Below are 22,779 nucleotides of genomic sequence, written 5' to 3'. Positions count from 1 at the left end.
TGGCTTTGAGAGTCCAGCTGGCCCGACCTTGACCCTGCTGATAACAGTAAAGGGATGTTTCTTTGTCAGTTATGGGAACAAATGGAAGAGATAACTCTATAATGTTGATGGAAGGTTTGCAGTTGCGATGAATAAGGAACAAGCCCCAGTGACATTACATTACATTACGATCATTTGGCAGACGCTTTTATCCAAAGCGACTTACATTACATTACCACCCTTCGCAGAGGGGGGAGCAATTGAGGGTTCGGTGCCTTGCTCAGGGGCACCTCGGCCGGGGCTCAAACTGGCGACCCTCCGGTTCCCAAGTGGAAGCACTACCCACTGAGCCACTGCCTCACAAACCAGTATGCTGACTGCTAAGCCATTTCCTCATTACATTACATTACATTACGATCATTTTGGCAGACGCTTTTATCCAAAGCGACTTACATTACATTACATTACCACCCTTCGCAGAGGGGGGAGCAATTGAGGGTTCGGTGCCTTGCTCAGGGGCACCTCGGCAGGGGCTCGAACCGGCAACCCTCCGGTTCCCAAGCGGAAGCTCTACCCACTGATCCTATGTTTGGATCGTCTCCTCTTGATTTACATGATATAAGATAACATATGTAGGGTACAAATACAATCAGTTCATATAGTGAACGGACAAGTGAAACATTGAGGAGAAATTTCAACATTAAATAATGGGAAACTGGTGCTGTTCAGACTCCAGGTCGGTAGGTGGCAGTAATGCGCTACAGCGTCGGCTTTCCGCCGCCACAGACTCCAAATAAAACAGACTGACTGGGACGCAGCAAGCGGCAGCAGTAACACGTGATTGTCGCTACTGGAGGCAAGATGGCGGTGGTGGCGGTGCGGAGTTTGCAGGACCAGCTCGAGAAAGCCAAGGAGGGTTTAAAAAGTGTGGACGATAACATTCGCAAGTTAACCGGACGCGATCCAAATGAAGCCAGGTAACGCAGCGCACGAGCTCAGTCACTTCTGCGGCTTTTCTTCTTTGTAAATTATAGTGCTAAGCTAACCTGCGTGTTAGCATACAAAAGACTAGCCAACGTTACCGCCCCGTTAGCACGTTTCATGCTAACTGAGCACGCAGACAAATGGTAAATGAAAGTGTTCAATGTAATATAAGTACACCGTCTATGTGCGTCAAAATGAAAGGATAATAAGTCGGCGTGTGTGTTTGCTGAGTGGTGGGGCTCGACAGGCTAGCTCAGGTGCTAGGCCCGGCGGTGGGTTTTTAGTTCTGCAGCGTCATCACGAAGCTGCGTAGATAGTAAACACATTCGCGATAAGTAGGACGTTTGTTTTGCATCGTATGAGATGGGCGACGTGGTTCCTGTGTTAACCGTTTCGTGTTGTGTGCAGGCCGGGTCAGCTCCGTCGGCTCGGCGGCCCCATGGCAGGCCTTGGAGGAGGTAGAGGAAGAGGAATCAACCTGCTCAGGTAAGGCAGTTATTTCGCCCCCTGTGGCCCAAAGCGCTGCTGCAAGCGGGTGTGTTACTTATGAAGTTATTATTGATGTAATGTAAAGACTTCTGTATCTTCTCATTGAGCTTTTGAGTGATTATCACTGTGCAAGACATCATGTCTCTTAAATGAAGCCTCAGTTAATGTGAACACTGATGTACTGACTGTGAGAGTGTGTGTGTGTGTCCCTCTCTAGGCGTGGTCTCGCAGACATTGGGAGCGGCGGCCCCGGTGCTAAGCAGAGGGACGTGGAAGGCGCTCTGCTAAGGTGAGACTCTACCACTGTACAGCTACCATGGCAACCGTGACTGTTAATGACACACATACATTTTCTGTGACATCTTTGCAGTTCTCCTTGATGATCTGTTCTATTTATACTATCACAATATGTATGCATTACAAGATAGATGTTATATGAATGATCTGTATGTGTGTGTAGACTGGCTGGGGACCATAGAGTCAGGAGAGACACACGCCACGACAGCGACGCCGAGGATGATGACGACGGCCAAAAGGTGAGAAGACGGTGGATGAACTTTGTAGGACTTGTGTGGTGTTATTTGTTGTGCTCGGCTCACTGTCACGCTTCCTCTCCCCTCAGCCGGCGTTGCAGTCGTCTGTGGTAGCTACCTCCAAGGAGAGAACACGCCGAGACCTCATCCAGGATCAGACCATGGACGAGAAGGGCAAGCAGAGGTGAGATAGCAGTCGGTGTTACAGTGGAGTTTGGTTTATCAGAGCAGAGAAGGTGACAATATGAGTCTGGGGCAAAGATGTGTGTGTGACGTTCTGTGTTTTCGTTGTGTTGATCAGGAATCGGCGCATGTTTGGTCTGCTGATGGGGACGCTGCAGAAGTTCAAACAGGAATCCAACGTTGCTACAGATAGGGTGAGGAGAGAAAGAATCAAACTTCTAAAGACTTCCCCCCTCCTGCTCCCCGGCTCATTCTCTCTCTCTGTTCGTCCACACAGCAAAAGCGACGGACCGAGATCGAGCAGAAGCTGGAAGTCCAAGCTGAGACTGAGAAGAAGAAGGTGGAGAGTGAGAAGAGGGAACTGTTTGAGGAGAGGAGGAACAAACAGACTGAGCTGAGACTGCTGGAGCAGAAAGTGGAATTAGCTCAGCTGGTAAATAAGTTTACACACACACACAGACCAGAGACACATGAGTTTGAGCAGTGAGACGGTTTAGGATCGATCATGAGAGAGGACAGATGTTTAATGTCTTTACTTTTGTCCCCAGCAAGAGGAGTGGACGAGCCACAACGATCGTCTGGTGAAATACATTCGCTCAAAGACCAAGCCGCACATTTTCTACCAGCCTGGGAAAATGTGTCCCGCCACACAGAAACTCCTCGACGACTCCACCAAGAAACTCAATGGTGAGCAGCTTCTTCCTCTACGCGCGCACACGCACACACACGACCTCCAGCTAACTCCTGTCTGAATAGGATTAAGCTGGAGGCCGTTTCAGACCTGTCCAGGTTTTATAGTCTGACCTGATGTGCTGTGTGTGTGTTTGTGTCGCACAGTTGTGTTTGAGGAGAGGCGTGAGGCGTTTGCCGAACACCTCAGCAAGATGGAGTCCCGCCCAAGGCGCCGGCAAAACCGAGACCAGGACGGAAACACTGCAGCGGCAAGGATGGACCACTCGGCGGAGGGTAAGCCAGCAGGCCAGGTAGTCAAGGTGACAGGTAACCGGGGAGATGCAGAGATGGAGGAAGACGAGGAAGAGGATGAGGACGAGGAGTTCAGGGTGAAAGATAGGGACAGACAGGAGAGGGGAAAGGATGAGGGGAACGAGAGGGAGGAGGTGGAGATGGAGGGGATGAAAGAGGGAGAGGGAGGGGAAGAGGAGGCAATGGAGATTGGTGAGGAGAGGAAGGAAGGAAAGGAGGAGGTGAAGGGCAGAGAGGATAGGAAGGAGATGGAGAAAGAAGCTAGTCCAGAATCAGAGGCAGATATGGAGGCAGCGACAGAGCAGGAAGACAGAAACGCAGGAGAGGAAGTGGAGACAGAGGTGATCAAAGGGCCCACAGACCCCCAGACAGAAGACCCCCAGGACCCCATGTCCACAGAAGCAGCTGCACCCGGCCAAGAGGCTCCCATCGTCCCCCACCAGCCCCAGCCCGTCCCCCTGGTGGAGGAGCCAGCAGTGTCGCCCGCACAGCCCCAGACAGAGGCTGCAGCCCCCCCACACGTCTTTGCCGTCCCCCATGTCAAGCCGCTCCCCGTCTCAGCTGAGGAGAAACCGGCAGCATCAGGGGGCGAAGAGGCCCAGAAACCCACACCTGATCCCCAGGAGGCCCCCGGCACCGTCCCCATCCTTAAGGAAGAGGAGAATGCTGAGAGAGGCAGGAAGAAGGTGAAAGAGCAGAAGAAGCGTAGTCACAGCTCCTCATCTTCATCATCTGGCTCTTCATCAAGCGGATCCTCCTCCTCTTCCTCCGGGTCCAGCCGGTCTTCCTCGTCATCCTCCTCCTCTTCCACGACCTCGTCCAACAGCAGCCGGGACGGCGGCAAGCGCCCGAGGAGGCCGTCTGACAAGAACAAGGAGGGGAAGAAGGGAGAGGAAAAGAGCCACCGCAAGAGAGGAGGGGGGAGGGGCTCCAAGGAGAGTAGGAAACGGAGGAGCGACGAAGGGCGGCCCAGGTCGTCCCGGGGCGATAGGGAGCATAAGGATAGAGACAGGAAGGACAAGAGACGCTAGGGCACGTCCATGCAGAGGGAAGATTAAACTTCACATAATCTCAAATCAACTTCAAGTAGCTTCCCCCCCCCCCCCCCCCCCTTAAACTCCACACTGAAGAATTTAGGAGCAAAGAGTTTAAACATTTGGTCGTCCTTGTTTGAAAATAGGTGAGACAGGTAACGTATGATTGGTGTGGATCAACATAGGGATCAATACTTTAATCTGAACCTGTCCCTTAAGTCAAACGTGCGCTGTCCCCTGGTGTCTCTGGTCCCTCAGCTGAGACCAGCGTCTGGCCTTCATGTCCAGGAGGTCCAGCTTCTGCTTCATCTCTGTCCTTTAGAGGCCCCTGCCTTTGTCTTCCTGTGATATTTGGATTTTAAAGTTGTGGCTTTCTGATGAACATGATATTTTGTTTTCCTATTTTGTATCTAGCTGTCACAGCGGGGCCTTTAGTGACTCTGACGCTTGGTTGTGTGATCGGGTTCATGTTGTGAAGCTCCATCAGTGTTTCCACTGTTTGATTCATGTCTCCACTCTTTTATCAGCTGGGTTCAGTCATTGTGCAAATATTGCTGGATTTTGAAAATGTTTGTTTTTTGTACCAGTTAATATCCTGCTTCTAATTAAAGGTGAGCCGATAGTGGAAACCTGTGTGCTGGTCTCTTTCTTCAGTCAATGTCTGACACAATCACACACTCAAACTGAGACCTGCTGATGTCTTTGCCTCAGATTGTTTCTGTGCCTCAAAGAGTCCCATTAGTGTTTTATCTTTATACCTAAATGCATCATATGGGCCCTTTAATGCTGGGAACAGGTCACAGCTTGATAAGTTGGTGGTTAATGATTTGTTGCTCTACACGTCTGGGAGCAACTGGAACCCTCTTAGTTTCTCCTTGATTTGCCAAATGTGTATGTGAGCAAAATAACTTAAGACGTCTCCATATTTTAGAAAATAGTTTAATACAAAGATACCATCTGAACATGACATATTTACAGCTCCACCTGCAGCTGGTCCAGGTTTACTCCTGCTGGTCTGCCAGGTCGTTCTGCTCAAAGTACCTGCCACACACACACTGTTACAATGCAGCTCAGGTGATGAAGATGCTGTGTGGCTTTAAACTGGACTGAACTGTTACCTGGCAACAAGACAGATGAGCAGGTTGAGAGCAGACAGTCTCTCGTCCTCTTGACTCTCCTGTGGGAAACAACAAAGCCTAAGAATAAAACCTAACGGCACAAAACACACTGAGCCGATGACAGGTGGTCTGAGGGGGCGGAGCCTACCAGCGTGCTGCGGAGCAAGGCACATCTCCTGGCCAGCTGTCTGATGAGGGAGTGGGCTTCAGGAATCAGAGGCTTCTCCAGGGAGGCCAGCAGTGCGTACAGCCAGCGACCCTGCAGAGAAGTTTATCCTCGGGTCATTTAAGAGCACGAGAAGTCTGTCTGCTGAGGACGGGAGGAAAACAAACTCACCAACTGAGGAGCAAAGTCCTTCTCCTCAAACCAACCAATGAGAATCTCCAACACCAGCAACACTGAGGACTGAGAAAGAGAGAGAGAGGAATGAGACCACTGAGCCAGCTGAAGGTCTCTGAAGAGATGAGGAGGAGGAAGGTCACCTGGCTGAGTCTGCTGACGATGCTGAGGAACGGAGGAAAGCCCACCTGCACACACACACACGACGAGAGTGATGTTACATTAAGGGGGCCGTGTTTGAATGGATGGACCGGTCAGCACGGACGCGCACACACACACACACACAACCTTGTTATAGTCCAGCGCTGGGTCAGGGTCTGGATCTGTGTGGTCTGAGCCCAAGTAGACCTTCTCTCCTAAACAAAACCTCTTCCAGCCCTCATCATCAGTTTGCTTTGGCTGTCAGACAAAACGAAAGAAAGTACATTAACACTATCGCACTGTGATGATAAATGATTTCCCAGCTGAGGACTAATCCTTCCTCAGCTGCTCCTCTGATGTTCCTCTGCTCACCATCAGCACGTTGTCATCCAGTGTGCTGCTGCTCCAGTGACTCCTGTTCCTGGCGATACTCTGACACACAACACAGAACAATGAGCTTAAACTCTGAAAACAAACAAACACACACACACACTTCCATCACATGCTGCTCTCAGATGAAGCGCTCACCTGCCTGACGTCTGAGAAGCTGCCCACCTGCTGCTGCTGCCATCTGAGACTGGGGGAGAAACCAGCAGGAGCAGCTTGGCAGCTTGCCAACTGGGAAACACACATCAGGGCTTTACACACACACACAGGCACACACACCACCATCATCATCATACACCTGTAATCACTGTCTTTACAGTTCATTCACTCACAGACACGTTGACTGATTGTCTCTTCAGCTTCTTGGGGTCAATCTGAGCCACCACGACCTCTGGACACAAGGACGCCTCCAGCCTGCAGAGAGGAGACACGCACGCACGCACGCACGCACGCACGCGCACACACACACACACACACACACACATACGTACACAGACACACACTTTCCTCTTCACCGGATGTCACAATAAAGCAATGGCGTCACAATGAGTCACTGGACCGAGCAGCTGGTGAATAACACTCAGTTCCCGGTGTTGTGGCCTTACTGGACTTGGCGGAGGTACTCCTGCGGGTTCCTCGGCGGCCCCTTCAGGTTCAGCTCCTCCGTGTTGCCTTCAAACGCCACCGGCAGCAGCCTCGGCATCAGATCCTCCGCTTCTGACTTCATGGTGAGTCTGTTTTCACTTAAATCTCTGTTTACCGTAGAAAGCGGAACGAGCGATGAGGAGTTTCACAGCTGCACAGGTTGAAACACAAACTCGCCCGCCATCTTGTTTGAACGCGCGCCTTAATGACGTTTCTCGCGTGCGACATGCGGACTTTCCTGACCTGCATTATAAACTGAATATTGCACTTCTGACTCGTATGATCATGGTCGTATAATGGTACATTCAGGCTCCGTAAGAATATCCCGCCACCTAACCATTTACCTTATAACCTTACCCGTTAAAATGATTAACAATACAGGCCGGAAAAAAGCCAAATGTTGTAACAAAATATTGAGTTTAATTATTTATTACTTAATTCGTATTTATTTTTTTTAACTGAGGAAAGCATTTGACATTACAATGAGTATGAAAACATGTTGCGAAATTTATGAAACCTTTTGCAGACCCAGACACGTTCTAAGGCTGTATTATTATATAATTTTGATAGTAATAATTGACAGATTTTGGATGCATAAATGTAGATTCTTTGGTGAGGTTACCACAAAGAACTGTCTGTGTCAGTGTACAGAGAGCTCGGATTGTCTTCTGTCTGTTATTTACTGCCGAGTTAATGTTTGTTGTCAACTCCAAAGGGGGGAAATGAACACAACACGTGAATCTACTGTGGGAGTCAAAGTCCTTCATGTTTCCACGTTTCACCCAGTCAATAGAGAAAGATCTGCACAGACCTGACATTCATTTATTTATTTCACAGAAAATACAAATACGGAATTTGCTTTGAGATTGAACTCTAAAATAGACAAACAAACAAACAAACCTTTGACCCCTTATCAGATAAATAAGTAGAGTCATTTAAAGTCACTCTTGGATGTTAATGATTGTTTCCACACAGGCCGTATCTCTTATCTCAGCTCTCATTCACCCCTGAGTCCTCATGACAGCAGCAGCTTAGAGCCAATGTCCACCGGCCAGGCCGTCTCCCTGGACAGGATTCAGTGTTGAAGCACAGAGGATGGCGGCTTCTCCAGCTGCTGTGAGGCTGTGGACCACAGGGATGCTTCTAATGATTCTTCCTCCGTTAGGTCAGGGCTTGTTGTCTGACTACAAGATCTGTGGAGACTCAGAATGTGAAAGTAAGTGCTTCAACTATTAATCACATGATATAATGCTAATGCTACGATACCAATGCGGCTTTTATAGTTTCAATCAAGTCTCTGATGCGACATTAACTTCAATTTGGCTTCACTGCCACATTTTAGTGTCGTCCATCTGTATAATGTGAGTTGTGTGTCCGTGTGTGTGTGCGTGTGTGTGTGTCTGTGTGTGTGTGTATGTGTGTGTAGGCTACATGAGCAGGGCGCGGGCTATCAGGGACCACCAGGCTGAGGATTGCCGTTTCCTGAGCTTCAGACGAGGAGACACCATCTTTGTTTACTATAAATTAACCGGCAAGAGGGAAGACCTCTGGGCAGGAAGTGTACGTCTGACATGCCTCACTCTCTCTCACTCTCTCTCTCTCTCTGTCTCTCACTCTCACTCACTCTCTCATACTCATACTGATTATTTCCCTCTGTCTTTTCATTTCAGATTGACAAACAGTTTGGTCATTTCCTTAAGGAGGCAGTGAAGGAGGAGCAAGTTTATGCAACTATGGAGAAAGTAGTGGAAACACAGGTAAGATGACATATTGTGAGCAGAATGAACACATTACAGTGACTAGAGTACAACTTTGTCTTTGTGATACATAATGTAAATAAATACCCTGTTTTTTGTCCTTATTCAGAAATCAGATTTCTTCTGTATGACTGAGTTTGGTTATCCAATCGTCTCCAGTCATCTGGAGGCTGGTGAGGATGGCAACCAAAATATCCAGAACCAGGACTCAGAAACAACCCAAACCAGCCAACACATTCAGAACAACGATCCTCCAAGTCAAACATCTGAACATCCATCTGCAGAATCTCTCCCTTCAGCACAGGAAGTGGAGGGCAAAACCAACATCAACCACGATGACCACGACCACGCTGAAGCTGGAGCTGGTGGCAGTGAACAAGGTGGGTCTGAGTCCTCTTCCTTGCTTGGTTCTTCAGTGACAGGATGGTTCGGTGTAGGAAAAGAGGGAGAACCTGTCAATTTGGTTGAAGGAGAGGAAACAGATGAGAGCAGCAGAGAAGCTTCTTTGGCGTCCTCTGTGACAGGATGGCTGGGGTTTGGAGGAGGAGGAACTGAAGCCCGAGAAGAAGAGAGTGAAGCTGCTGATTCTGTGATGTCAACCATGACTGGGTGGCTCGGTTTTGGGGGAGAGAAAAAGAAAGATGATTCCCAAGAAGAGATGAGGAGAGATGAAAGCAGTGAGACATTCCGAAGGAGGAAGTTGGCTCTGGACAGCAGCCAACTGGACCAGGAGGACAAGAAAGAGGAAGAGCAGGGGACGCTGGGTTGGCTGGGAAGCGGCCTGTCAAGCACGCTTGGATTCGGCTCGACCAACCAGGAGTCAGGAAGAGAGGAAGAGGCAGAGGAGACAATCCAGGAGGAGGGAGAACCTGTGTCCAGCTCCTGGCTGGATTTGGGGATCCAGGACATCTTAGGCTTAAGGAAAGACACGGATGGAACTGATGAAACGACAGAAAGCGGGTTAGAAGAGACAGAAGAGGACAAAACTCCAGAAAAAGAGCAAGACGATGAGGAAGACGAAGGTCTACATAAGACGGAAAGAGAGACAAATATATCAGACGAGCAAACATCTGCTGAGAGTGAACTTCATCCGCTCTCTATGAACAATGTGACAGGAAATGAGAATGAGGACAGACACACAGGAGAGGAGACGAGGTCTGTGTTGAATTATGACGATTTGACCTCTAATTCAGGTTCTCTAGGTGAGGATGAGGAGGGTTACAAAGATCAGCCGCAAATCCAGACAGCAGAAATAGAGGATGAGGAAGGGAGAGGAATCAGAGAAGAATCCAGCAAGGCGTCGGTTGAAGTTGGGGCTAATGACAATGATGATGACGATGATGATGATGATGATGATGATGATGATGATGATGATGATGAAGCTGAGGGGGGCAGAGCAGGGACAGGTGGACTTTACAGAGATGCGGACGCTTTCTCCACAACTCAGACTTATGAACCAGCACAACAAACCGAGGTCAGCGGTGATGAAGATGAGGACAGCAGTGGAACCAGACAACCTTCTTCGCCAATAGGGTCAGCCGAGGACAACGAGGATCATGTAACCATGGGCAACAGCAACAGAGATGATCCAGATACAGCAGTGACAGAAACAGAGGAGACGCCAATAAAACAGGAAGCGTTGGATTTTGAAACCGAAAATGCTTCAGAAGAGGTTAAGGCGGGATTTACATCCAACAAGAGCAGAGTCAGTACGGACAACACAGATCAAGCCTTTATTCCGCAGGAAGCTGCACACAGTCACGATGATGATGGACAGGGAACTGATGAAGAAGAAGCTGAGAAGGAGCTTGACAACATCTTCCAGGCAGCTCAAACTGAGGAAGAGACGTCAGGTTCTGGAACTGAGACTGAGCGCGACCACACAGGGTCATCACAATCTGATTTAGAGACTGAAATCCTGAAGTCTGCTCTCGACTCCCAGCCTGACTCTGACAGAGAAGAGACAACAGCTCAGAGCGGTGGGGGTTTGGCTTCCTCTGGAACAGCTTCAGCAGAAAGTAGTCCAGTGCCTGAAAGCCTGAAGATGGGAGGGGAGAAGAGGGAACATGTGGAAGAAGTAAAGGAAGAGGAGAAACAGGAAAAGATGGAGGAGCTCAGGGAAGAGGAGAAACAGGATTTAGTCAAGGAAGAGGAGAAACAGGAGGAGGTGAAGGAGCTCAAGGAAGAGGAGAAACAGGAGGAGGCCAAGGGGCTCAAGGAAGAGGAGAAACAGGAGGAGGCCAAGGGGCTCAAGGAAGAGGAGAAACAGGAGGAGGTGAAGGAGCTCAAGGAAGAGGAAAAACAGGAGGAAGCAATGAGGAAAGACAAGGGGGATGTGGCTGAGGAAGAACAGGAGAATGTGGAGGATGAGAGTTTGACATTAATCAGATCAAGGCTAAATGAGGAGATGTTAGTTGAAAGTTCAAATGATCCTCAGCATCAAGCCGTTGAAGTTGGATCTGTGAAACTCACAGAAAGTGGAAAACACACAGAGAATGAATTGAGTTCAGGAGAGAAAAGCAGGAGAGATGCAGAGAAGATTGATCCAGTCGATGATATGGGTCAAGTGCTGTCAGAGAAGACAGGAGAGCGTGAGAAGATTCCCTCAGAGAAGACAGACGCAAAGGACAACAAAGGAGAACAAGAGAAGGAACAGGAAATGGAAGAAGATGGTACAAAGTCTGATGAAGGTGATGAAGTGCAGCAAGAGACTGAAGCAGGTGGATCAGATCAGATGGGACAGATCCATCTCAGAGAAGAAGATCAAGCATGTGGAGCTGCGACAGGCCAGCAGGAGACCCCAGAGACGCCCAAGACGCCTGAGACCCCTGAGCAGGGACAACATGATCCACTTCACTCAAGTAAAGAGGACATTGTTGACCTCTGTGATAAAAGTGAAGAGATTAAAGACAAGGATCCAAGTGAGAGCTGCGGCCGTGTGTTTCCTGATGAGACTACAGCTCAAATAGACTCTGATGGTAAGGAAGTGACAGAGGAGGAGCTCAGTGAGGAGCTCGAGGGGACAAACACCAGGGATGATGATGTAACTGTGCGAGAAGAAGCTGATATGTTGATGATGACTGATGAAGCCAAGATGAAGGCAGAGGGAGAAAGTTCACCTTCACTGAGTGACGCTGTTCAGCCTGTGATTACAGAACACACAGCTGAATCTGACCATCCCACTAATACTCAGGGCCAAAACACAGGCACAGCACAGACAGGAAGTGGAGGAGCATTTGGTCTTTTCAAAGATACCTTCAGCTTCTTCAGCCCGACACCCACCACTGAAACATTAGACTCCACAGATCCCCTAGGACACATCAGGACAGGAGAGGAATCATCTCTACCTCCCAAACAGAGGCTGGATTCCAGTACAGATCCAGCTCTCCCACAGCAGCCGCAGCCTTCACCATCCATTACAGAAACACAGGAATCACCTCTGTCCCCTGCAGAGTCCCTCCCTCATGTCCATTCCCTGTCTCCAACCACAGACATGTCCCTCAACAGGAAAGAAGCAGCAGAAACGATCTCCAAACAATACAAGAACCTCCTCAGCCACATGAGCGCAGACGAAGCAGCAGCTGTGATGGAGCTGTTTGGACGACACAAACTTCAGTGGTTAGATTACATTCTGGGACGTTCTGAATCTGTGACTGAAGACCATGATCATGATGAATCTATACTGATGGATGTAGAGAGACTGCTGGATCACCACAGGGAGATGCTGCTCACCCCGGGTGTGAGGCTCGCTGATGCACCACCAGAAGATGAAGAAAGGACCAGGACACTCATCGCCCTGCAGAAACTCCATCTGCTGCTGCAGAGAGTGAGAGAGACGTTCAGCTCAGGATCATCAGCAGTCAGTAACCCAAACCAAGAAGGTATTTTGATTCAGCCTGTATCTTCACTATTTATTCAGTTAATTAAGCTTTAAATAGCATTTGTCTCAATCAGCATGCACATGTTTCCCTGTTGAATACAGCTGAGGCCGCCTGTGTGAGGGAACCCTGCGCCACACACAGCAAAGACACAGAGGAGATGAAGGAGGAGGAGGAGCTGAGTCAAGCTGGAGACAGAGATGAAGGGATGGGGAAGGTGGCAGGAGACCCAGGAGGAGAGAAGACTGGGATGGAGAAAGCTGAAGAGAAGGAAGAAGGAAGCGAAGAGGAAAGAGGGCACCATGAGGAGTCTGAGATGATCAGTCCTCACACTCAACCAGGACCACAGGAAGGTACGGTCGACTCAGGTATCCACCATGGGAATGATTCAGAGATGTTTCCACTGAAATATAGAAAGAAAGAGAAAAGCATAAGGAAGAAACTTATGAGATGGAGACTGCTGAAAACTGAAACTGCTGAGTGTGTCTATCTGTGATTATGTCCACAGGAGTAATGACACAGGTGTTGGACTTTGTGTATCATATTGCTGAAGATTCAACGACAGGAGTTCATGCCATGAGGGAGACCATCATGTGGCTCACTGTGCAGGTAAGTGATGTCATCATGTTGAATCAAAGTAGAGGTTACATTCTCATTTCTTTATCTACACTTTATAGTCATTTGTTAGAATCCCATCAACCCCCAGCAACTTTTGAGGTATTGCTGAGTCACGCTTCTCCCATGATACATTTGTACACAGGTCGTTAATATCAGTGGTTCATTACCCACACCTGTGCAGCTGAACGCAATCCAGTGCCAATAATGACGGATGGAGTTATAAGAAACATCTCCTGTTATCCAGACACAAACATGTACTTAACTTCTAACATCATTAATGGCTGCATGAACTTTAACCCTGGCCCAGGTGTGCAGGTGTATTCTCTCTTTGTGGGTCATTTGGTGTGAGGCATATTTGGGTGCATCTGGGTGCAGAATAACAAACCACATGACACACGGGCTTCAGTTGGTCAGTGCCAATAAACAGTGGAGTCTTGTTCTTTAAGACTCTGAACTTGTGACATGTTGTCCACTCAGCCTGAGGCCTGCAGCTTAGCCTGAGTGTCAGCTGTCATGCTGGCTTGGGTCCGTCAGCGTCAGTCACATTCCTTGGAGCAGGTCTATTACTCACACTGAGCCAACTGGAGAGCAAACACTGACACTCAAGGAACATTTTAGATGTTTTGAGGGGTCAAGTTATTGTTTAAGATGGAATCCTGTGAAGATTCAGTGAGTATGAGCCTTCTAGGGTGTGTGAGTAAAGTAGATTCCTCAGTCTTGTGCCTGAGGCTGTAACTCAAATGGCCGCATAAGGTGAAGAGCATTTAGTTTACACGTCACTTGATTTATTTTTTTTTTTAAATGTTTGCACAAGGTAATCTGCGTCCGGGGAGATTTGACGTGTTTATTTGAGTGACACCTGTTTTCTATGTGTCACATTTAAAGTGCTCCGACATGCCAGTGTGGCATTTTACAATTGGTGACGTTGCAAGTGATGACGATACAGTGGCGGGGGTGTTAAGTTATGTACGCGCGTCTATGAATATCTAAAACAACATTTGTGTCTAAACCGTGTGGCATATACGTAATTTATCGCTCTTGTAGTTCTTATATAATTAATAAAAATGGACTCGTCTCGTTAGGATGAGTTTAAGGAATGAACTTCATCTTTTGGTTCCCCCTATGAATGAGCTACTTGGCACGGTCCGGCTTCGAGCTTCAGTATTGTGAGTAGGATGTGAGCCGCTAGCCCGGTACGAGGCTTCTACCGTCCACCGACATGGCAATGAAATAAGTTTAAAATTCATATTTAGACCAAATAATAAGGAAATGGCGGAACACCCGGCGAGTGACCAGATGGCCAACAAAGCGGCCGAATTCCGGGCGACGGCGGAGGCTTATTACAGCACTGCGGTTGAGAAAGTGAAAGATGTAGGTGATGTGGTACATTCTGTTAGCATGTCTTAACTAGCCTCCTCTGCTAACCTGGAGACACAATATGGCATCTTTACTTATTAACGCTTCATGGTGTTCGTGTCTTTTATTGTGATTTGACTGCTGCCAGTGTTGTCAAGTATGTTGATTGAGTGTCAATGTTGTATTTTTGTGTGCGAGTCTTAACAGCGCCTGTCAAACAAACACGCTAGCGAGCTAATTGATAGTAAGAAGCTTCTCCTGTCAGATGTTATCACTCACTTAAACACGACAGACATGATTTGTGTTTGTTTGCATTGGGACTGATGTTTAAAACAATATTTCAGCATTAAGATGTTGGTTTGGGATTTTAAATCCTGCTGAGCTAACAGCTGTTGGCTTGTGTTGATTGTATCTACAAACCCCTAGAGTTTGGAGCAAGAAATGCAGGAGACAGTGAAAGACAAATTGTTCGAATTGTGCTTTCTATAGGTGTGTGGATCAAAAACGTGTGTGTGAAATAGTCCGGAGGTTTTCAATCGATATTATTGGATATCTGAGAGTAATAGATCAAGGTTTAGATCCCAACATATACAGATAACCTGTGTTGTTTCAGCATTGATAAAGTTATACCCTGTGTAAGTTCCCTTTTGGTTCTCTGTTCCAGGTTGTGTTGTCTTTGCCTGATGACATGAGACCAGGGCCAGACCTGTATGGGTTGCCATGGGAACCAGTGATCATCTGCGCTCTGGTGGGGGTGGTAACCATGCTGCTGTTTAGCTGTCGGTGTTACAGCTCTGTAAGTACACACACACACACACACACACACACACACACACACCTGTACGGACATATAGATGCTCGTAGACGCAAAGACCCGGTTTCATCAGCAGTCAGCTTCTCAGTTTGTGGTTCATTGCTCTCTTCTTCTGCTCTTCTCTCTCTAGGTAAAGAGCCGGATGTATCGGGGTAAGTGCCACAGTTTAACGTGTTGACAGATCAATAACACGTCCTTCCTCACTGCCACATGTCCCAGTATTCTGAGCAACTACAGAAAGGTAGCTGAATGTGTTTATGTTTTCAGGTAAAGAGAGGAAGATGGCTGCACTCGTGGCTCAGCTGCTGGATGAGAAGTGTGAGGTCCTGCAGACGTTCAGCAAATGCCAACAAGAGGTCAGAGTTGTGCTTTACTATCTACAGGGTCCAATGCAGGACAGGCTGAAAGTCTGATTGTAAAATGGTTTCATGTACAAATCTGAATAAGTCCTGGTTAAAATCTTGACCTTGTTGTTCTTCATGTGTCTTTGCAGCATGATACCTTGGAGAGCTCCCTGAGGAACAGCGGTGTGTTGGCCCAGACTGAGAAGATCCAGCGTCTGGAGGTAAGACCACAGGAAGTGAAGTTAGAGAAGGATTTAGGAAGTAAAAGGCTGAAAGCAGTAACTACAAATCCATCACAGCGAGGCAGATATGAAGAGGAGTCCACCCCCTCTTCTTCTTCTTCTTCTACTGTATCTGTCTCCTTTGTGTTGCCGCAGGGCCAAGCCAGACAGTTGGAACACGCCAAGAGCGAGTTGGACGTAGATCTAGAAGGAGTAAAGAACCAGCTGAAGCACCAGAGAGAGCACAGGATGGATCAGGAGAGGAAGGTGGGTACACAAACACACCGCCATCCAGCAGGAATGAGAAGGAAATGCAGCTGTGGGACAAAGATTTAATGTTTTTCTGTGGTCGCCATTCCAGATAGCAGAACTGGAGGAAACAGTTAAAACACTCGAAGAAGATTCCAAAGAGCTCCAGTCACTGGAAGAGCAGGTGAGGTCATCGTCTCATCACCTCTGTCCCCCTCTGTCCCCCTCTGTCCCCCTCTGTCCCCCTCTGTCTCCCTCTGTCTCCTTCTGTCCCCCTCTGTCCCCTTCTGTCTGTGTGCGGTGTCTCTCTGTTGCTCACGTGGCGTCCCGTCCTTCTGTCTCCAGGCACAGACGACTCTGAAAGTCTACAGCATGAACAGCGACAGGCTCACAAGAAAACTGGAAACAGCTGAAGAGGAGAACGCCCTGCTGAAGGAGAGCAACACACAGGTAGGAAACAGGAACCTGCTGCCGTCATGCTTTGTCTTCTTCCCTCTCTGTCTGTCCATCTTGTCTCATCCCTGCTCCCGTCTGTCTTTCTCCCTGCAGTTGCGTCAGCAGGTGGAAGGATGGGAGGAGCGAGTGACCGAGCTAGAGGAGGAGATGAGACGCTGTGAGGTTGTGAGCAGTGGGACGCTGGAAGACGTGGCCAACAAGGACGAGCGCATCATGGTACTGTTCAGGCTGCAGAACATTCTGATACAGCGTCTTCAGCCACGCTGCTCATCCTGGTTGTTGAAAGCCAGCTGGTCTGAAACCAAAGCGTCTGTGTGTTCTTCTTCAAGGCCCTGACTGATCTTATCCTGCCACGGATGAGAGCGTGGGACTCGGACTATGGAGAAGAGAAAGGGAAGGAGCCGGCCAATGGGAAAGCAGGAAGAAGAGAGGAGAGTGAAGGAGGAGACGCACACGTCCAGAAGGTCCAGAAACTCATCTATGCTGCTAAGGTACAGGAGAGAAAGGGATGTACACACACACACAGTGTTTATGGTGGAGGTGTGTCACGATGCATTGTTGACCCTAAAGTGTGTGTGTGTGTGTGTAGCTGAACGCAGACCTTAAATCAGTGGACGAGGACAAGGACCGAGTGTTTGCCAAACTGAATGATGAAGTCAAAGCCAAAGAAGAGCTGCATGGTGAGTCAACCACACTGTGATGAACCTCCTCTCACTCATTCAGCCATGGTGCTGGAACGCTTTAATCACTTGTGTGTGTGTGTGTGTGTGTGTGTGTGTGTGTGTGTGTGTGTGTGTGTGTGTGTGTGTGTGTGTGTGTGTGTGTGTGTGTGTGTGTGTGTGTGTGTGTGTGTGTGTGTGTGTGTGTGTGTGTGTGTGTGTGTGTGTGTGTGTGTGTGTGTGTGTGTGTGTGTGTGTGTGTGTGTGTGTGTGTGTGTGTGTGTGTGTGTCCAGAGGGCATTAAGGAGCTAGAGAAAGAGAAGCTGTCACTGCAGTCTGAGGCTGGATACTTCTCAGAGGAGGTAAACCAACTTCAACAACTTTATATTGGTGTGAAATTCTTCCTCTCATTCATTCTTTAACTTTGTTCCGCTTGACGTGTGTGTGTGTGTGTGTAGGTTCAGCGACTACAACAGAAACTCAACATCATGACAGAGATGTACCAAGAGAACGAGCTGAAGCTGCACAGGTATGAACACACAGGCGTGGATACGTTTGCTTTAGCAGTGATGTCAACTGTCTTTAAGATGTAATGACGTGTTTGATTGTGTGTGCTTGTAGACTTCTGACAGTGGAGGAGAAGGAGCGTCTGCAGAAAGAGGAGAAGTTAAATAAAGCAGACAGAAACATCGCTCTGGCCATGGAGGAACTCGGCAACTACAGGTATTCACTTCTGCACACTCCTGAGCCTTATACACACACACACACACACACACACAAACACACACCTCACTGGTACCTTATTGCTGTTCCCTTCAGAAATCGAGCAGAGGAGATGGAGGAAGAGCTGGAGAAAACCAAGCAGTCTTACCAGACCCAGATATCAGCGCACGAGAAGAAGGCTCACAATAACTGGGTCAGTAAAGCTCTCACACGCACACACATGTTACTGATAGCTTGTTCCTCACCTTGTGTGTTGACGTTGCAGCTGGCAGCCCGAGCAGCAGAGAGAGACCTGGCAGACATCAGGAGAGAGAGCGCCCTCCTCAGGCAGAAGTGAGCACCGCCTCGTTTGGGAACGTTTCTTAACATCTGTGTCAAATTGTGATTCTGCTTCTGGAGAGTTTCTGTGTCTTACCTTGTGGGGTGTGTGTGTGCAGGCTGACGGACACACAGTTTAAGCTGGACTCCCTTGACAAAGAGCCGTACTCCTTGGACAGGCCGCTGCCTTTTAGAGGTTGGCACACACACACACTCACTCACACACACACACACACTCTTGCTCTTCATCCCTCTGCATGATGGTGAAAGTCAAAGCTCAGACATGAACAGACACACACATTAGAAGGTCGTAGCAGCTTTGCACCACCTTGTCCTTTCTGTCCAGGTGAAAGGTCGCCGTACGGCCCCTCTCCTCTGGGTCGACCCGCATCTGAGACACGAGCCTTCCTGTCTCCTCCTACACTGATGGATGGGCCGCCTCCTAGACTCTCTCCTAGAGGTATACACACACTCACACACACACACACACACACACGCACACACACACACACACACACACACACACACACACACATACATATAGAAGAAATGTACACACAAATTCACAATGCGATGCATCTAAACCCGTGCAGCATGTTGAGTCTGCAGCCTGATCAACTGTAGACTGTAGAGTGTGTTTCCCTATGGAGTTGCCCAGCAGATGTTGTGCACATCTGTAGGAGCATGATGGGTTTGCCGGCATGTTAGCATTAGCTTGGCTTCACTCTGAATAATCATGATGTCGCCTCATGTCGCTCTCCCACTCTGACTGATCATCTTTACTGTCCTATATTCTTTCTTTGGCTCGCTCTATTGTTCTATTTCTACCCCCACCCCTCTCTTTCTCTCTCTCTCCCCGCTCTCTCTTTCTGTCTCTCTCCCCTCTCTCTCTTTTTCCGTCTCCTTGATCTGTCCAAAGTACCTCGCGGTCCAGGCGAGCCCCCCGGTGGCCAAGGGGAGATGGAGCGGAGTGGAGGTCCTCATTCAGACAGCGGCTCCATCTCTCCTACATGGGACAGAGATCGCAGGCCTCCCCCCCCCAGAGGACCCCCGGGGCCCATGGGACCTGCAGGTGTGTGTGTGTGTGTGTGCGCAAAAGACGCAAAATCTGATAATGTTTGTCTTAGTTTGACCCAAACAGAAAGAGGTGAGTGTTACAGTGGAGTCTGACAAACCTCACTGTGTTCATGTTGTGTGTGTGTGTGTGTGTGTGTGTGTGTGTGTGGTGCTGGATTCCTGTCGGATCAGCGTTATTTTCTGTATGACATCATTCAGCGTGTAGCATGATGTGCTCTGTCATGGTGCTGTGACCTGTAGGTGCATTGTGTGTATGTGTGTGTGCACGTGATTCCAAAATGCATCATGGGACTTCCTGTGTATTGTGAGCATGTGGGGCTCATGTCCACGTCTCTGTGTCTCCTCCATTAACCCTGCATGTCTCTGTCCTTCTGTCAGGCTACATGTTTCCGGAGTCAGGAGGTCCCATGTACAGGAGACCTCTGCCTCCTCCTGGAGCCTTGGGTCCTCTGCCCCCTCCAGGCTCCATGCCCCTCGGCCCCCCACCACCCAGGGGGTTCCCTCCCACTGGACCCCCTCCTCCGGGACCCCCACACCCTGCAGACATGGCTGGTGAGTGGTTGTATTCAGCACAGTCACAGTCAATGAGTAAAATGACATCATGTGGCCCAACAGAAGGTGTGTGTGTGTGTGTGTCTCAATGCAGATGGAGCATGTCGAGAAAACAGTGAACACAGCAATGAGCAGGAGCACAGAGAGGTGAGTGTGTGTGTGTGTTTGTGTGTAATCATGATGACCTCCTCTGATGGAGCAGCAGACCAGATGTGTGTGTGTGTCTGTGTAACTTCACCTGTTGTCTGTTCCCAGTCTGGTCCTGGGGATCGGAGGACCCCCCCTGAAGCAGACCGAAGGATGGACTATGTGCCCCCCCCTGGGCCCATGGGGCCCATGGACGGGCCTTTCCCTCGCCGAGCCCCCTATGGACCCCCTCCTCTTGACTTCTATGGGTACAGGGGTCCAGGGGGGCCCCCCATGGGGCCTTGTGAGTAGCTGATCCGTCTCACTGCAGATATTTCTCATCACCCTCTGAGCAAAGTAACCTGATGTTGTTTTGTGGCGTCTTCCTCTCTTCAGCGTGGGCTCCTCCTCGTCCTCCTCACCCAGGCATGATGGGCCCTCCTCGTTTCCCCCCCGGTGGACCTCTTCCTCCACCTGCTCCTCACCCTCACATGCCCCCCTACGGCGCCCCGCCCATGCGACCCCCTCTGACCGACGGCCTCCTTCCTCCCTCTATGGGTCCTCTTCCTCCTCGCCAGCACTTCCCCGCCCCGCCGCGAGGCCCCTTACCAGAGGAGCACACGCCCTCGCCCCAAGACGCCATATGAGGCTGAGTACGATTCCCTCTCCAGTCACGAGACGGTGCGTCTGTGGTTAACACTCGTGGTGGAGGGATGACAGGCAGCTCGCCATTTTCCACCATACACGTTATGAAACATCTATTTATTAACAAGGGAGAGGAATTTAATGATCAGTGTAGAAGAAACCCCCGCCTTCAGCACTCAGACCTCTCCACTTCACCGCTTTCCTTCTTCTCTCTGGTCCGTCTATGTCTCTCGTCTTTCACCTGGCCAATCATTTGCCTTTTATCCCCTCTGTGCCATCCTCCTCATTTGTGTGGTTGTCCCTGCTGTCGTGGCGTCATGGCGACAGCGATCAGGAGGGCTCAGGGACAACTTACTGTCCAGGCCTGTGCTCTGTAGAGCGACCCAAGAAGCAGAGGAAAGACAGAAACGTGTGTGTGTGTGTGTGTGTGTGTGTGTGTGTGTGTGTGTGTGTGTGTGTGTGTGTGTGTGTGTGTGTGTGTGTGTGTGTGTGTGTGTGTGTGTGTGTGTGTGTGTGTGTGTGTGTGTGTGTGTGTGTGTGTGTGTGTGTGTGTGTGTGTGTGTGTGTGTGTGTGTGTGTGTGTGAGTGTGTGACGTAGGTGAACCAGACCACAGCTGCTTGTTTGCTTGAAGACGCCGGAAGCCTCTTCAATGGAACTTGTGTTGTGCTGTGAATTAATGCAGAAATGCTGTATGTGTGCAGTTTTTGAAGGAAGGTGTTTAGTGTTCAGTGTTAGTGAGCATGTCACTGTGATAACAGAGGAAGAGCAACCATCACAGGCTGTGACGGTGTAAGAATGTTGTTGTTTAGGACGGATATTCTCATTTCATTATTTTGGCCCATGTAAGCATCATTTAGAAGAAGTTGGCATGAAGCATCCGGTGTGTTAGTCGGGGTCCTGTATCATGAAGCCAGATGACTGAGGCCTTTCGGCTATGACACATTTCAATCACCATGGTAACCAGGGCTATAGAGCTAACCTGCTTGAGGCTTCAGGTCGCAAGATCGGATGGAAACCTGTTAAACAGCAAGTGTACTGAGCCCTCAGCTGACTGGAGTCACATACACGGTGTAGTTAAGGGAACATGACCGTTTGTTTACGATCACCACGAATGACCTAATCCATTCATACTACAGGCTCTGTCTGAGGTCATGTTGGTTGTGTGGACTGTGTTTGCAGAGCTTGGTGTAATCCTGGTTATACAGGATCCCAAAGTGAGGCTGCCGGGTCCGTACTTCCTCCTGATACAGGCCCATAGGTTAACTCCCCTATAGTTAGATGACATCACATCAGACCTGATTGTGAGAGAAATTCCCTCAAAAGTTCAGATATTCCCAGAGAGGAGCAGCAGGGGTGGTTGCTCTCCTGGCATGTGTCTGCTTTCTTTGCCCATTACTCAGAGAACTCTTACTTTATATCTACAACAGCAGACTGTAGTTTTAATCGTGTTATAGTGACTTGCTTTGGACGCGGTGGGTTAGAGGAGAAACTGCTTACATTAAAGCTTACATTAAATCTTTTATTATGTAGAGGTGGGCTCGACCCTTCCTCAGTCACAAAGCTATGAACAAAATGGACTGACTGGAAGAAGACAAGCCGCCCTTGCGACCAGGAGGAAGCCTTTATGAATTTTGAAGAGAGGTGATGAATAGATGAATAAAGACCCTTTTCCAAGTAGTTGGCGTTTCTACATTTTATGGAATCTATATGAAACTCAACACACAAGCGACACAACTTTGCTCCCGACATGTTTTAATTGAAAACATCCCAGTAACAACAAATGAACTTAAAATATCTTTCTGCTTGCAAGAAAGACAAATAAACACACAACATCTCTTAAACATAACAAACTGTCAAATAATATTGATTTGAAATGTTCACATCATTACAACACATCTGTTTATAAAAGGCATTAAAATGGCAATGTGTTCCTCATCCTTAATACATAGTGGATTGTATGATTGTATGTCTTTCCTGTTGATACACTCAGCGAACAAAGTCTTGGAACAACCAATCAGAAAAATCATTACAGCACAATCAAACATGCTAATGAACAGATTGAGCCTCTCAGTCACAGCAGGGTTTCCTGTAAGAAGCTTTGATGATCCTGAAAGTTTACTGCCAAATCTGACTTGCTGATTTTTGGACATCAAACTGACGCGGCAATA

General features: G+C 48.7%; 3 protein-coding genes across 9 annotated transcripts in view; 2 read left to right on the top strand and 1 right to left on the bottom strand.

The window, feature by feature from the left end:
- mia2 (MIA SH3 domain ER export factor 2) overlaps window positions 1-22,288 on the top strand; it is a 95,651-nt gene extending 73,363 nt beyond the window's left edge. Inside the window, exons 1-29 of one of the 6 annotated variants that reach the window (XM_076171493.1) lie at window positions 6,810-6,900; window positions 7,793-8,033; window positions 8,244-8,377; window positions 8,488-8,574; window positions 8,684-8,954; window positions 12,557-12,805; window positions 12,961-13,061; window positions 15,091-15,222; window positions 15,371-15,392; window positions 15,508-15,596; window positions 15,734-15,805; window positions 15,962-16,072; window positions 16,167-16,238; window positions 16,400-16,504; window positions 16,604-16,726; window positions 16,840-17,001; window positions 17,100-17,190; window positions 17,464-17,531; window positions 17,628-17,698; window positions 17,791-17,892; window positions 17,989-18,085; window positions 18,158-18,225; window positions 18,330-18,406; window positions 18,557-18,670; window positions 19,130-19,282; window positions 19,666-19,839; window positions 19,934-19,986; window positions 20,095-20,269; window positions 20,362-22,288. In XM_076171493.1, coding sequence (XP_076027608.1) covers window positions 7,913-8,033; window positions 8,244-8,377; window positions 8,488-8,574; window positions 8,684-8,954; window positions 12,557-12,805; window positions 12,961-13,061; window positions 15,091-15,222; window positions 15,371-15,392; window positions 15,508-15,596; window positions 15,734-15,805; window positions 15,962-16,072; window positions 16,167-16,238; window positions 16,400-16,504; window positions 16,604-16,726; window positions 16,840-17,001; window positions 17,100-17,190; window positions 17,464-17,531; window positions 17,628-17,698; window positions 17,791-17,892; window positions 17,989-18,085; window positions 18,158-18,225; window positions 18,330-18,406; window positions 18,557-18,670; window positions 19,130-19,282; window positions 19,666-19,839; window positions 19,934-19,986; window positions 20,095-20,269; window positions 20,362-20,612 — 3,345 coding nt within the window. In that variant the 5' untranslated portion in view covers window positions 6,810-6,900; window positions 7,793-7,912 and the 3' untranslated portion in view covers window positions 20,613-22,288. Of the gene's footprint in view, window positions 1-6,809; window positions 6,901-7,792; window positions 8,034-8,243; window positions 8,378-8,487; window positions 8,575-8,683; window positions 8,955-11,954; window positions 12,456-12,556; window positions 12,806-12,960; window positions 13,062-14,233; window positions 14,442-15,090; window positions 15,223-15,370; window positions 15,393-15,485; window positions 15,597-15,733; window positions 15,806-15,961; window positions 16,073-16,166; window positions 16,239-16,399; window positions 16,505-16,603; window positions 16,727-16,839; window positions 17,002-17,099; window positions 17,191-17,463; window positions 17,532-17,627; window positions 17,699-17,790; window positions 17,893-17,988; window positions 18,086-18,157; window positions 18,226-18,329; window positions 18,407-18,556; window positions 18,671-19,129; window positions 19,283-19,665; window positions 19,840-19,933; window positions 19,987-20,094; window positions 20,270-20,361 lie in introns of those variants that run through there. The other 5 variants (XM_076171498.1, XM_076171494.1, XM_076171496.1 and 2 more) reach the window with 5 other exon arrangements.
- On the top strand, window positions 796-4,815 carry pnn (pinin, desmosome associated protein). Its single transcript, XM_076171492.1, has 9 exons — window positions 796-956; window positions 1,372-1,449; window positions 1,670-1,741; window positions 1,913-1,988; window positions 2,075-2,169; window positions 2,287-2,362; window positions 2,446-2,601; window positions 2,717-2,855; window positions 3,006-4,815. Exons 1-9 carry the CDS (start codon window positions 841-843, stop codon window positions 4,181-4,183), a joined length of 1,986 nt encoding a protein of 661 aa, XP_076027607.1. The 5' UTR covers window positions 796-840; the 3' UTR covers window positions 4,184-4,815.
- On the bottom strand, window positions 5,107-7,037 carry gemin2 (gem (nuclear organelle) associated protein 2). Of its 2 annotated transcripts, none has more exons than XM_076171501.1 (10): window positions 6,778-7,037; window positions 6,505-6,586; window positions 6,341-6,403; window positions 6,158-6,217; window positions 5,933-6,043; window positions 5,788-5,832; window positions 5,642-5,710; window positions 5,453-5,563; window positions 5,305-5,363; window positions 5,107-5,227 (listed from the first exon to the last, which is right to left on the bottom strand). In XM_076171501.1, exons 1-10 carry the CDS (start codon window positions 6,897-6,899, stop codon window positions 5,188-5,190), a joined length of 762 nt encoding a protein of 253 aa, XP_076027616.1. In that variant the 5' UTR covers window positions 6,900-7,037; the 3' UTR covers window positions 5,107-5,187. The 2 variants fall into 2 exon arrangements, with proteins under 2 accessions (XP_076027616.1, XP_076027615.1); XM_076171500.1 differs by having other exon boundaries at window positions 6,314-6,403; window positions 6,778-7,036.
- Window positions 22,289-22,779: the final 491 nt, after the last annotated feature.

This window comes from Genypterus blacodes, unplaced genomic scaffold, assembly GCF_046128005.1.
Source record: "Genypterus blacodes isolate CSIRO-AG114 ecotype Tasmania unplaced genomic scaffold, CSIRO-AGI_Gbla_v1 ptg000255l_1, whole genome shotgun sequence".
NCBI classification, from domain to species: Eukaryota; Metazoa; Chordata; class Actinopteri; order Ophidiiformes; family Ophidiidae; genus Genypterus; species Genypterus blacodes.
Note: the sequence above shows the minus strand (reverse complement) of the source record. Positions and strands in the feature narration are given on the sequence as shown.

Coding starts and splice junctions, on each gene's coding strand:
- pnn (XM_076171492.1), top strand. CDS start 841: ATGGCGGTGGTGGCGGTGCGGAGTTTGCAGGACCAGCTCGAGAAAGCC. Junction 957..1,371: donor CGCGATCCAAATGAAGCCAG/GTAACGCAGCGC, acceptor TGTTGTGTGCAG/GCCGGGTCAGCTCCGTCGGC. Junction 2,856..3,005: donor CTCCACCAAGAAACTCAATG/GTGAGCAGCTTC, acceptor TGTGTCGCACAG/TTGTGTTTGAGGAGAGGCGT.
- gemin2 (XM_076171500.1), bottom strand. CDS start 6,899: ATGAAGTCAGAAGCGGAGGATCTGATGCCGAGGCTGCTGCCGGTGGCG. Junction 6,044..6,157: donor TGGATGACAACGTGCTGATG/GTGAGCAGAGGA, acceptor TTTGTCTGACAG/CCAAAGCAAACTGATGATGA. Junction 5,833..5,932: donor CAGCGCTGGACTATAACAAG/GTTGTGTGTGTG, acceptor GTGTGTGTGCAG/GTGGGCTTTCCTCCGTTCCT.